The 14749-nt window shown below is 40.2% G+C and overlaps 1 protein-coding gene across 2 annotated transcripts in view; it reads right to left on the reverse strand.

Moving 5' to 3' along the window:
• Positions 1-14749, reverse strand: part of ARMC1 (armadillo repeat containing 1) — a 43518-nt gene that overhangs the window by 6382 nt on the left and 22387 nt on the right. For both annotated transcript variants that reach the window (XM_019548623.1, XM_019548616.1), the window contains exon 4: positions 5531-5720. In XM_019548623.1, coding sequence (XP_019404168.1) covers positions 5531-5720 — 190 coding nt within the window. The remainder of the gene's footprint in view (positions 1-5530; positions 5721-14749) is intronic.

Here is a 14749-nt window from a genome sequence, read left to right on the forward strand (position 1 = left end):
TGTATACATTGCTTCACTAGGAGCAGGCTTGGCATTCCTCAGTCTAACTGGACAGATATCCTTAGCGTAACTTGTCTAAAAGTTGGCAGTTATGCTTATACCATATTGTATACAAACTGGGAGAGATTTCCTCAGCAAACTAAAGGGTCTAGGTTTAGCAAAGGCATTATCTAGAATTCTTGTGCACTTTCCACAATGAATCAGTCAAGTCTGTGGTGCATATATATGAAACAAATCTGTTCCCAAAAGTAATCAGACAATTATATGCATTGTAGCATAATTATGGTGGAAAAAACATTATTTACAGTTGAAGAGGGAGAAAGGCGGATGGCAAACACCTCTTCATGGGCCTATATCAAAGTGCTAAGGATTTAACTTTAGCTTTCAAACCATCTACATGATTGTAGTTCTGTCAACTCCAAATAAACTGTTGCTAAAGTTGCATAGACAACATGCTCCTAGATTGGAAATTAGAAAAGGTTTCTACTAGTAAAAGGAGTAAAGGTCTGAAATGGACTTCTGATCAAAGAGTGAGGCAAGTAACTTGAACTGCTTTGAGATGGAACCTAACAAATGTATGGAAGGGACAGTATCATAGGATAAGGGGCATTCTTGGAACCTGGTAGGGGGCCTGATGGGCATCAGGACAGCAGGGTACCAAGGGCACCTATCGGGGGGAGGGCTTAAGTGTCTCTATACTAATGCTAGGAGCATGAGGAACAAGCAGAAGGAACTCACATTCCTGTTTGCAAACAAAGACTTCAACCTGGCTGGATTAACTGAAACCTGGTGGGACCATACCCACGATTGGCCAGTAGGCATTGAGGGCTACAGGCTGTACAGATGTAATAGAGTGGGGGAAAAGAAGGGAGAGGGGGGTAATTGCTCTCTATGCTGAGGACCAATACACATCTTCCATAATCAAGATGGGATCAGAAGATGGGCAAATTGAGGTACTGTGGATTGGAATACCAGGGGGTTGGGGTGAAAGGGATTTGGTAATGGGGGTCTATTATAGACCGCCAAACCAGGATGATGAGCTAGACCTGGAATTCTCAAGGCAGCTCTCAGAGGCAGTACACTCACGGGACATGGCTGTTATGGGTGACATAAACTACCCTGACATCTGCCAGGAGGAGCAATCTGTTAGATCTGATCGTTCATGTAGGTTCTTAACTTGCATACAGGATCTTCACCCAACACAAGAGGTATACGGTCCCACTAGGGGAAGTGCCTTACTAGACTTGGTGTTTGCTACAGGGGATGACCTGGTGGGAGACCTGCACATACAGGGTAACCTAGGGGACAGTGACCACCAATTGTTGGAATTCAATATCCAGCAAAAGGTGGAAAAGATAACCAGTAGGGCAGAAGAGGTAGACTTCAGAAAGGCTAACTTCAACGAGCTCAGGAGATTAATAAGAGAGTCACTGAAGGACAGGAGCACTGGTGAGTTGGGAGTCCAGGAAGGGTGGTTGTTCCTCAAGGGAATGATCCTTTGGGCACAGAAGGGAACAATCCCATTGCACATAAAGGGAGGCAGGGGGGCCAGGAAACCTTCTTGGCTGAACTGGGAAATTCAGCAAAGCATAGGGGCAAAAAAGGCATATAGACTGTGGAAGAAGAGGGTAGCCACCAAGGAAGTATACCTACTTGGCTTACACTTGCAGGGAGTCAGTGAGAAAGGCCAAAGCAGCAATGGAACTCAGGCTGGCATAAAAAATTAAAGACAACAAGAAGTCCTTCTTCAGGTATATAGGGGGCAAAGAGAAGGCGTACAGCAAGAAAGGATCCCTACAGGACAGACTAGGGCAATTGGTGACAGATAAGAGCAACAAAGCTGAGCTCTTCAGTGAGTTTTTGGCATTTGTATTCCTGAACATTTGTCTCCCAGATGGATTATAGACAGGCAGAAGCGGGACACCAGCCCACCAACAGTTAACACTGACCTAGTGAGGGGACATTTGGAGGGGCTGGACATGTTTAAGTCAGCAAGCCCAGATGATCTGGGTGCTAAGGAAATTAGCCAGTGTCAGAGCAGAACCACTGGCAAAACTGTTTGAACACTCATGGCACTCAGGACAGGCCCCAGACGACTGGAAAAGGGCAAATGCGGTCCCTATTTTAAAGAAAGGGAGGAAGAAGGATCTGAGTAACTATAGGTCAGTTCGTCTCACCTCTATCCTTGGGAAAACCTTTGAAAAAATTATTAAGGATCACAATTATGGCAGTCCAGCAGGAAAAATAATGAAGGGCAACCAGCATGGATTCATAGCAGGTAGAACTTGCCCGACTAACCTTGTTTCTTTTTTATGACCAAGTCACAAAATGCTTAGAAACACGAGTCGAGGTAGATGTCATTTACTAGGATTTTAAAAAGGCTTTAGATATGGTTGGTGTCTCATCCCATTCTTATAAATAAACTAAGCGGCTGTGACATAGATGATTATGTGGTCAGGTGGATGACGAACTGGCTTATGGGACACACCCAGAGAATCATGGTGGATGGGTCAGTATCAACCTGGAAAGATGTAAGCAGTGGGGTCCCCCAAGGTTCGATCCTTGGACTAGTGCTGTTCAATATCTTTGTCAGTGACTTGGATGAAGGCGTGGAGAGCACTCTGTTCAAATTTGCGGATGACACCAAATTATGGGGCAAATTTAACACATGGGTGGGTGGGGAACAGATTCAGGTAGATTTGGACAGGTTGGAAAAGTGGGCAGAACAGAACAAGCGATAAGAAATACTCTGTTTACCAGGGCGCCCTTTGGGGTAACTAGAAACAATGGCCACAAACTGGCAAAGCGCAGATTTAGATTTGACAACAGGAAGAACTTTTTCACGGTAAGGGTTACCAGAATCTGCAATGGCCTTCCAAAGAAGATGGTGCTCTTCCATACCCTGGGGGTCTTTAAGACGAGACTGAACAAGCACCTGGCTGGGGTCATTTGACCCCAGAGCTCTTTCCTGTCCAGGATAGGGGGTTGGACTCAGTGATCTGCCACAGTCTCTTCTGACCCTAAAAATCTATGGAACTATAGTACATATGTTGGAACGCCCCCTCCCCAGAAACTTTGACACCTATGAGTTTTTTGTTGGTCTTCTGTTGAAGTGGCCACTGGCAACATCGAGATGAAATTTAGTAATGCGCTGGTGTTTCTGCAGATACATACATATATTTCTGAGGTATCTGGCTGGAGGATCTTGCTCATGCTCTTCAGGTCAAATCAATCACCAGATTGGGGGTCCAGAAAATATTCTTCCCTAATAGCCTGAGATTAATATACAGTATGTTCAGATGCTCAGATCCTAGTAAATACTCCCTCCCAGCTTTCTTTACCGGTGCCACATAGTAGGGGTTTCCTCATACCACCACCCAGTCAGTGCTTTGTTATGGTGGTGAATGAAAAAGGGCCAGAACAGATGCATTTGTGGATAAACGGTTGCCTGCATATGCAAGGTACTAGACTCAATGTCCAAGAAAGATCATTCCAGTTTATTTTCTACGACCACTAGAAAGTCTTTCTGAACAGAAGATACTACAGTCTGAGACTGCTACATTTTTTTTGTGCTCACACTTATTAATCAAATTCTGTAAAATGTAGCTTTTTATTAAATAAAATTGTTCAAAATCTAATTGAGGTCTCCAAGTCTAAATTTCAAAGCAATCATTCTAGTAGAATAAAACCCACCAAAAGGAATTTATACTAGGTTAAGGATGACAAATCTGTAGACCAAAAAAAATTTATCCAAAAATTGAAAATTGCTGCAGATGTAGTCAAAGAATTGTAACAAAATTTTAAAACAAAACAAATAACTTTTTCCCCCATATTCTCCATACCCAAAATTTATTGTTGTCTATAGGAAGACCATACCACCTCTCTATATTAATTTGAACAGAAAGCAGTATCTGTTCTTAATCATTTATTTTCATTTAATTGGGCTAAGGAACGAGTGGGCAATCTAAGGCAGGTCCTGCCTATATCTGCATGCAGTAACGCACATTCATGCCCAGTAGTCTTGCCAAGTGTTTTGGAGATAAAATACAGTATAAAGAAAAGCTGTTCTTACTGTCCACATCCTCTGCCATTTAATAGTTCCTAATACTAACACTCTGCAGACATGTTTAACTGCTGTGCTATACCAGGCACCAGGAATATCACCAGTATTTCTTTGACAGTCTATTGAAGCAGTGGTGTATAGCTTAGTTAACTGCAGGCAACACACAGTCAGATCTTTTTATATTTCTTCTATAATGTGTTTAAAAAATGCTGATGTGCTCTAGGCAATCAAGGGAACCTGCAGTTCTGTTCTCTGGATACCATAACACACCTTTTACTAGGATAGCAATGAATAGATTTGTCTCAACTCTCACGACAGAATTGAAAAGAGCTAGATAAGCTGTTTGTCAAAGAACTTGAGATATGTGGGCTTCAGTCCATTTACAAGGTGATCTGTACCTGAACTGGTAGGCAAAATAAGTAGAAAATTAATCCAATTTAAATCTGTGATACGTAAACAAATCAGCTACAAGATAAGAAACATAATAGGACAGAACTAGTAGAATGAACTGAAAACTGGTTTGAGAATACAAAAGCAAGTGTTATTGGCAAAAAAAAGAGTTGGTTCTACTCAGTGAGCAAGGATCTCGCAACACGGTTTTTTTAACCATGCATAATAAGTAACTTGGAGCAGCATCTAATTTCAAAAGGAGCTAAAAACACCCTCAGAAGAAAACACAAGGAAGAGAATGCTAACTGATATACCGGGTTCTTTGACAATACTTATTTGAGAAAACATAAAGCGAGAAAGCAAAATATCAGGTCTGATCATTTAAAAAGGGTACAAAACTGAAGATGCAGAGACCGGAGGGCACTTGTAGATAATACACTTAAACAGTCTACATGTTATCTGGCAGCCGTAAAAAGGCAAACATGGCCCTGAGGTGTTATCTACAGGAATATGGTAGATAAATCTGTAGAAGTTATTCTGACGTTGCATAGAAGATTTAGTGAGACTTCATTATCTCAAATGCCATTCTGATCACTATGGCAGGAAATCTCTCAGGGACAACAAAAAGAAGTTGCAAAATACATCCAAAAATTAGGGTAACAAAAGGTTAGTAAAAAGATACATAAATATATGTATTTTCATGGGTTACAGGTGACTGGTTTGGACCTCAAGCCTCTGACAAAACAAAATATCATAAACTAAGACTAGTATTTGACTTATTCTATTACTTCTTGAAACAGGAAATACGATTAGCAGAGATGGAAACAGAATTGTTTTAAGACAATATCAAGTTATGAAAGCCATCAGCTACAAAAATAACAAACATCTTGGACAATTTCTTAAAAGCGATTCACAGAAATTGCTGAAAGAAGCAACACAGGTATACAACCAGTCTGAACATACTACTCTGTTGTGCAAGGTATGTTTGACTATAAACACACACGGACATTATCATAACATTTCCTTTTTGTTTCCAGTCTGATACCTAAGGATCACGAGCACTTAAAATTGCCTTACCGAATCATCAAGGCCATCTATATGTAAAACCACTGTTTTGGCACGTTTATTTGTGCTGCCCAGGAAAAACTGAGCTTTCCGCCGACGGTAATTCATCTCATTTACATTGTCCGTATCTGACATGCTGGAAGACTGAAGGATGTCATAGATTTCAGAGGCTAGAAGTTTAGTTTCTCCTGGTGTAGTAGTCCTTAAGAAAAAAAAAAAAAGAGGCAGAGATTTATAAGGATTAATTTTTACAATTGCATTTCAAAGGCAGCTATGTTTATGTCTCAGTAACTTGCATGCTCACTGCAGTACAGAAGCATTTGCATACAACTGATACACAAGAAAAAAAATAATGGCCATCATTTATATGCCAATGTTGTTGTCAATCAAGAGGGGAAGCCAGAGTCACTGAGTCATTATTACACTGAGTTTTTATTCCACCATTACTGTTTCAATGCTGTAATAAGAATTCTTTGCCTTATTTTCTCTACACTATGTTATACCATTTTAGAAAGCTGAAAACATTAAGTACCACCCCTTTTTTGGAAGGATATGGAATTTCCCTCACTTTTATTTTATATTGATTAGGATATACGAGCCAACACCATGGTGTTCTATTTAATAACACTGCAGATGCAGCTGAGGGTGTAGACAAACATACATTTTAGCTGCTGCTTGGGAGCACACATCAGATGCTATATTATGTTATGCCTACATAATCCTGTAGTAATTCAAATTGGCTAAATTGCCTAACTTTGACCTTGAATGAACAGGGTTAAAAACGGAGGAGCTTTGCTACTCCTGTATAGCTACAGAACCATGCAGAACAGTTGCATAACAACAGCTTGCATCTGTATTTTGTTTTTTATAGACAGACATAACATTTTATCAATATATCTTAAGTTCTCAAAACTATGTTAATGTAGCTTGAACTTTTGTTACAACAGCAAAGCAAATTCAGCTGAAGATACGTAAAAACAGCTGTCACTTTAATCTTCATTAAATATTATTAGAGGATTTCAAAGTGGTATGGATAAAAGCAGCTCATCTCTATCTTCCATAATACAGAATATACCCATGTTAGAGACACATGAATTGAGTCACAGAGGCTAAATGACTTGTTCAAAGGTATACCAAGTCAGCAGTGGAAGAAAGGAATAGAAATTATGAAGGCTCCAACCACTACCCCACATTCTTTTTGTAGATGGTCCCAATCAGGTCAGAAATGTAAACAAGGTAGCACTCCTTTAAAAATAACAGCACTTAGATCAGTGGTCACCAACCAACGGATGTCGATCAACCGGTAGATCTCAGAGCCTCTTGGAATCAATCCAAGGCTGAAATAGGTGGCTGAATGACAGTGTGCATGCACATGCATGCCCCAACCCAGCAGGTCAGTCCATGGGGAGGGAATGGGCAGGGGCTATACTGAGGCCCCTGTGGTGAAGGACAGTGCCACAGAGGCAGAAGCAGGGGTAGGTAGAGTTGAGTGGGGCCCCAGACAAGTGGGACTTACCTGCTGGGGAGGTGTACCCCCAAATAATTTTTTCTCCCTCTGCCTCCATCTGCCCCCCCTTCCCTCCCCACAGACTTACCTGCTGGGCAGGTGGGGGGGAGAGGGGTGGCAGTGGTGCACGGTAGCCTGTGGGTTCCTTTTAAATGCCAAAGGTGATCTCCTACTTAAAAAGATTGGAGACCACTGATTTAGATGTTATGCAACTTTTTACAATTGATTCTCTCATGCTTGATCACTACCAAATTAAACAGGCCACTGGTATGTTCCATTGATCTACTACAGTGTCAACTTGCAATTTATCTTACAATAATTGCTGCTTTGTTTGAAAACAGACATCACACCAGGGCAGCTAACTTGCACCTTCAGAGTTCTCTTCCTTTCCATTTCGTTCGTTCAACACACCTCTTCTATCCTGACATTACAGCTGAGAACAATGCTGAAGCAAAAAAAAATCTTACTTTTGGTTTTCTTAATGAGTATACTCTTTCCTGGCCAATGTTGTACCCATCTTCAAGAAGGGGGAGAGAGAGAGGACTTGGGCAACTATAGGCCTAACTTCTATTCCAGAGAAAATCCTGGAAAAATTAATCAAGGAGTCTGTGCGATACGCTTGCAGAAAGTAGGATTCTGAACGACAGCCAGCATGGCTTTGTCATGGGCAGGTTTAATCTTACCAATCTCATCTCCTTCTATGACTAGATAATTCGCCACCTGGACAACAGAGAGGAGGTTGACATTGTATACCTAGATTTCCAAAAGGCCTTTGATCTGGTATCCCATGATGTCGTCACAGAAAAATTGAAGAGACTGCAGGCTTAACTGCTCAACAGTCAGGTGGGTAGGAAGCTTGCTATGGGGTAGGACTCGGAGAGCTCAAATGAATGGATCCATCTCATTCTGGCGAGAAGTGGCCAGTGGTGTTCCTCAGGGCTCAGTGCTTGGTCCAGTGCTTTTCTACAATTACCAATTATTTAAAATGTAGGGATGAAGACCACACTGGCCAAGTATGTGGACAACAACAAGTTACGGGTAAGTGTGGTCATGCTTAAAGATAGGCTGCAGATACAGGCAGACCCAGACAGGCTGGCAAGTTGGGCGGATCAGAACCAGATGAGATTCAACACTGAGAAGTGTACAGTGCTCCATCTGGGGATGAACAAGCCCCAAAATATTTACAGGCTCGGTGGCACTAAACTGACTAGACTAGCACTATGACTGAAAGGGACCTAGGGGTAATAACAGACCATAGTATGAACACAAGTTGTCAGTGTGATGCTGTAGCCAGCAAGGCAAACTATACTCTGGCATGCATCAACCGATGCCACTCAAGCAAAACCCAGGAGGTGATTTTTCTCAAACTGTGGAATAAACTCCTTCCAGATGTGGTTCAATCACCTACCCTGGCAGTCTTCAAGAGGAGACTGGATGGTCACCACACTGGGGTCACCTGACCTCCAGTTGTTTTTCCTTCCTAGTACAGGGGGGCTGGACCCAATGATCTTGCGAGGTCCCTTCCAGCCCCTTACAATCTATGAATCCTGTGACTACCTTACTTAAATGTTTATACAGTGCTTAGCACATTTTAAATAAAACATATTAGAGGTGCACCAATACATCAGTCCGATAGCAGACTGGCCCCGATATAAAGAAAATTGACTGTATATCAGAAATCAACCTGAAGTAGCCGATAATTTTGCAGATAAATGCCTGTACATGTGTGCAGCTGCAGCGCAGCACAGCCCAGCAGTGTGGAGAGCTGCGTGTAGCTGGTAAGCCTGTTGTGGTAGAAGGGGAGGTAAAAGTGGTGGGGACTCAGATTAAATGCCCCCTGCAGTGAGGGAGTGAGGCTGGGGTAGGTGCTGCCCAGCCAGGGTGGGCCAGGCACAGAACAGAACCGTGGCTTGTCTGGAGGGGGTGGGCTGCTCATCCAGGAGGGTACCGGGGGGGACACTGTGGGAACTTGTGTGGGGTGGGCAAGGTGGGCTGGGGCCCACGGCTGCATTATGCTTAGGGTGCATGGCAGTGCTGGAAGGAGACTATGGTGAAATTTGGGGTGGCTGCAGCCCTCCCCCCCCCGTAGCCCCACCCAGCACTGCCGTCGCCTGCCCAGAGCACAGCACAGCCCCTGGCCTTAGTCCACCCTGCACAGATCTGGGGGCACCCCCCCCCGGTGCCCTCCCAGACAAGCAGCATGCAGTGGCAGGAGCCGCTTCCCACCGGATGAGCCGCAGCTCCATCTCATGCCTACCCTGCCCTGGGTGGGCAGCGCTTGCTCCAGGCCCAGCCCCACTCCCCCTCCCATACCACAGGGGGGCCTTGATCTGCCCCCCCTCATGCCCCTTACCTCCCCCTCCCCTTTCACTACAACAGACTTACCAGTTAGATACAGCTTATTGGAAATTGGCTGACATGCCTTCTTAAAAAAACTGACTATTGGTATCAGCCCCCAAAATCTCTATTGGTGCACTCCTAAAACATATTATAAGCTACAGCCTAAAGATTAAATTATTCAGCCAGAAATGTATTTAAGCTTGCACTTTAAATTTAAAACACATACTTAAGTCTATGCTTCTTCAGGAAAGCATATGCCTACTTAAGTGCTTTGCTGAATTGAGGGTTGTGACCTGTTCATGTCTTAATCCTTTCATAATTTACTGGACAAAAAAGTATATATGTGGTTCACAGCTTTAAGTGAAAGATGGCTCTAGGATTTAGGTGCTGAACTGACAGTAGAGCCATGTAAACCAATGCCTTAATGAATTACTGTAATTTAAACTAGTAAGAAAGCGACAGCCAATGGGCACTACAATATTTAAACAAGCCACTCATTCTCATGAATTGTATCCATCAAAATTAAAGGGTAAAGAAGCAAACATTTCCCTTAAATTAAAATTTGCTTTGCACTTAAACTTTGCTAGCCAGTTCACACTAAGCAAAAAATTATTTCCAAATCTTTTTCCCTAAATAGGAGTCTTTGCTTTTGGGGGGGAGGGGGTAGGAAAAAAAAAAGAATATACCACAACTTGGTCTTAAACTAAGATACTGGAACACAAAATACTTTAGAGAAAAGCTGCAAAAATAAACACTGGTTGGAAGGCATTACAAATTCCAAATGTAACTAACTTTCAAAAAATGTTATTTATTTATATGCTACCCTCCCGCAAAAAGGCCAACCGTGGCTTACTATAAAAACAAGGTAAGTTAGAAAAAACCAATAAGGCGGTTACAAGATGTTCTCAAATACACAAGTTACTTTGTTCAATATTTAATTCACATAACACATTTTTGTAACAATGACATCAAAATGAAATTAAGGAACAAAAATGTATATGTGAAACTACTTGAACAGATACCAGAGCATAAAATAAAAGGTACAAAACAAGAAGCCGAGTATTAGCTGCAGCAGTAAAATTACCCATTCAGAGTAATACATTATTGAAAATGCACTCTGAAGTGCAAACACCCCTGCACATACATACTATGCTGTATTTTTTCATGCTAGTAGAAAAGAATGAAAGTTTTACAAATTGTTGCTACTTCATGGAAGTAACTGATTAATAATATAACACAATGAAAATGAAGATATGATTTATACGTGACCTTTTAGGTAGATAATATTCAAAGAAATATACTGCTTATTCTATAAAACCCTAAATAGTGTAACAACTAATACCTTAACTATAACTATGTCCCCTTTTAGTGGAATATAGCATGCTGAGGGCAGTATTAGGAAAAAATTGAAAACCTCATTTCATATTAACCATAAACATATAATTGCAGAAAACCTGAACAAGCATGACTATTTAGTAAAGACTACATCCAGTGAATGGCAGATGAAAGCTCTACCAGTACTCTATTGAGACATGAGTGGCTTATAAGGCATCTTTCAAAAAAGGATGGAAAAATAGCTTTTTTTTTTTTTTTTTGACTTTCATTGCAGAAATTAACACTGGATTATATCTCAGCAAATTTTAAATTAGTAAGAATCAAAAAGCAGAAAAACATGGGTAGTCCAACACGGACAGAAGGTATCCATGAAAAATTAATCTGCAACACAACGGTCCACTATGCATTTCATCTATATAAAGCCAAGATATTCTTATTTCTGCCTTCAGGAAGCTGCAAAGTTGAGGAAAACCTGCTTTAATGAATCATAACCTTGCTTAAGTATAGTGGGAGTAAAAAGGAGAGGAGCATTCAACTCATCTCCTTCAGATCTAAAAAGATTAGCTACTACAGAAAGATAATTTACTGAAAGATAGGATGGAATTTCAAGGAATGTATGTCTGTATGTATGTTCACTTATAACTTGAGAAGGGATGGTCCCAAGTACTCTAAACCTTCCAGGATCACTGAGTACCATCTGAGGAAAATTATAGGCAGGTTATTTTTCATGTGACCCATTTTGGGGCTTCCACCAACTGGGATTACTTCGCTTCTTAGATAAACTGGTACCACTCCATTTTGGATGCACTAAATTCAGTTCAATGTTCATTATTATATTGACCTTGTCTTTTTTTACTCCATGTTAAATATTAAATGTTAAAATATACTGTACTATGTTCGTTAAAAATAAACAATATTTTTTTTTACCTAAATATGTTGTACTAAGTTCTTTGAAAATAAACAAGCACTGCAATTACAAAAATAACCTGGGCAAAGAATGGGTACTTCAGCTAGTCTACATATACAACTGCATATATGCACACAGATGTTGTATTTTGACCATCTATATTCTATCACAAGTGAGTGTCAAGAAGGGTGCGTATAGGGATTTACACACATGCATTTTTAACCCTAACATGTATTTTACAGGGTTAATATACAACAATTAACCTCTGCTTAAATCAGCTATTTTAATTATTTTAATTTTTTTATTTACTAAAAATACTTTTAAAAGTAGCTAGCTATTGGAAGTGTTTGCTAATTCAATCTATTCTTCTTCAAATCATCAGGAAAAAACCCAACTCTCAAGCACGGAATAACAGATTTGAACATATGCCACATGCTTATCCAAGCTATTCATCCAATTTCATTTAACTCTTGCTATTTATATACTAAAAGGCAGATCAACTTTTGATTTTCCACAGCTTGGTATCTACCATATGGACACATTCTTTCAAAAAAAAAAAAAAAAAATCAGACCCTATTACTCAACTTAATTTAAGGCTGCAGAGCAGCATTTGCTAAACAAAAGTGTGCATAACTGACATGGAAATCCATGCTGAGTTTCACAGCAGCTAGTTAAAACAGCTTGTCCCAGTAGTGAACAGTAATCACTTAATATATTTTTTATGGCAAGAGTAATATTCATGTTCGGCCACAACAACACTTGCAATGATAATACAAGATGAGGGCAACACTCCTAGTCTATCTCCCAACTCCTCCCTCATCCCTCAACTGTAAGACATTAGTGCTGTTATTACAGAGCCATTCCTACCCTTTCATAATGGCTATACAGGACAGATAGCCTTACCAATTAGTATTAAGTCCTGGTACCTGACTACAGCACTTTATATGTGCAGCTTGAGGGATGACAAACCTCACTCACATCAGGTAAGACATTTTTAAAATTAGTTAAAAAGTTAAAGGCAGGGGGGTGGGGATTAAACATTATTTTGTGGATGTGTTATAGTAAGTTTTGTGGATAGTGGAAGTTATAACGCTAACTGTAGGGCTAAATATTTTAACACAGTTATACTTTAAGAACTTTTCACCACAGAGGGGAAAGTTGAAATGGTGGTGTAGATTTGCTTCCAGAATCTATGCGCTTCTGGCACACTTGCTACACAATTATGACTTGCTTCTCTGGAACTCAGAATATCACAAAAGGGATGTGTGTGGTAGCCATGTTGGTCCAAAACAAAAAATAATTCCGAAATATAGAACGGTTGGTTCAGACATGATATCTTTTATCTCAGTTAGCCTAATAAAAGATATCATCTCTGAACCAACAGTTCTAGATTTCTGCAATACCAAAGAACGAAACTTTTACTAAGACAAGGTCACAAGACGCATGAATTTTACAAGCTATAAAAACACATTTACAATGATAAGCCTATATATTTTATACTGCTGTATTAATTAGGCAGTATAAGTTATAAGTAGGTAGCTTTGAAAACAATATATATCAAGAAACTTTTCCAGTTACAGTACTCCTAAAGATACTTCCATGCTGATACTGCAAATATTTACATGTTGACAGTGAACCTTGCATTATCAGTTTCACTCCTGGCCAAAACAGGCTGTATTCATAAGAGGTTGAAGCAATTCAAGAAATGTCTGTGTTGTTAGGTGAATCAGATGATTCTTAGGGTATTAAACTAGAAGTAACAGAATAAATGGGTCACCAATTCTAGTTCACCTCAAATTATTAGTTAGGATTTCTCTAAGCTAGGAGGTTGACTATAATAGATATTATAGAATGATTCCTGATACAAACACACTATTCCAGAATAATTTCTTCATTTTGTATTAAGTAATTATCCCAAAGCACGTGACTTTTAATCTGGTACACTGTCTGCTATTCAGTAATAGGTATTGCTGAATAACTCATTTTGCAGTAGTTATTCCGATCAATTTCTCTGTAGGGATACTTATTTGCCTAAGAGCTCTAGTCAGGGACCAGGAAACCTACAGAACTAGGTGTGGGACACGCATCCAAACTAGAATAACCACTGAGACGAGAAAGAAAGAGGTGCAAGATGATGATTCTGGCATATACAGATAGGGGTACACGAGCTCTTACAAAATATTTTACCATTTGCCAAGCTGCATCTGAGTCTGTGATCTTATTCTACTAGACATTTAGCCAGAGGGGCCAAATGCTGAATATAAAAGGAAACTGGCATCACCTGTGGAAGGTACTCTGTAAAAGCCAAGTGTGGAGACAATACTGGCTAGTAAGGAAAACTTGCACTGCCAACTGACCATCATGTTCTTTACTCTTTTCTGTAAGAGACTTTGTTTTCCTATATGATCACAACCTGGCACCTTTGCAGCTACTAAATTCACTCAAATCAAAATCTGTTGCCTCTTAAAAAACTAATAAAGTATCAAAAATGATCTTTGCACTTTATTCTAATGAGCTGTCAGAGTCAGCATATCACAGAACTACCTCAGGATCTTGAAGAGAGTAGCTTTTAAACACTTTAACCCTGCAGCTGGCCAGTGTCTAAAACAATTCAGGAATATAGTGACCTTGCTTGGTAACTTCAGTTTGACAGTAAAAACCACTCTCTGTTCACATTTCTATACTCTACGTCTGCTAATCAAGTCTTCCAACGCAGACTATCATAACTAAATCAGTTACAGATTTAAGAGATGCAGAACAACTTTCTTTTGAAATGGTATGCCATTTCAAGTAATTCTTGGCACAATGAATTCAGCATGTTGACAAGATTTTTTTTTATATTGTGACCTGCAATTAAAATTAACACCACTTCCAATTATTTTGCATCAGCTTTAACACTTATTGGAGATGAACAGAACCTTCATACAATTTCAGAACTTCACTTAGTCACTGAAAACTGGGGAAAACAGGACTATAATGTTTACATTCAGAACAGTTCCATAGTGCTTAGGGTCAAAAAGGACCTAAACAGATCATCAGGTCCAACCCCCTGCCCCAGGCAGGAACAGGTGTTGGGGTCGTATCACCACAGCCAAATATCTGTCCAGCCTCCTCTTGAAGTCCTGCAAGGTAGGAGAGAGGC

The sequence above is a fragment of the Crocodylus porosus genome, unplaced genomic scaffold (assembly GCF_001723895.1).
Source record: "Crocodylus porosus isolate Cpor-Errol unplaced genomic scaffold, CroPor_comp1, whole genome shotgun sequence".
Taxonomy (NCBI): Eukaryota; Metazoa; Chordata; order Crocodylia; family Crocodylidae; genus Crocodylus; species Crocodylus porosus.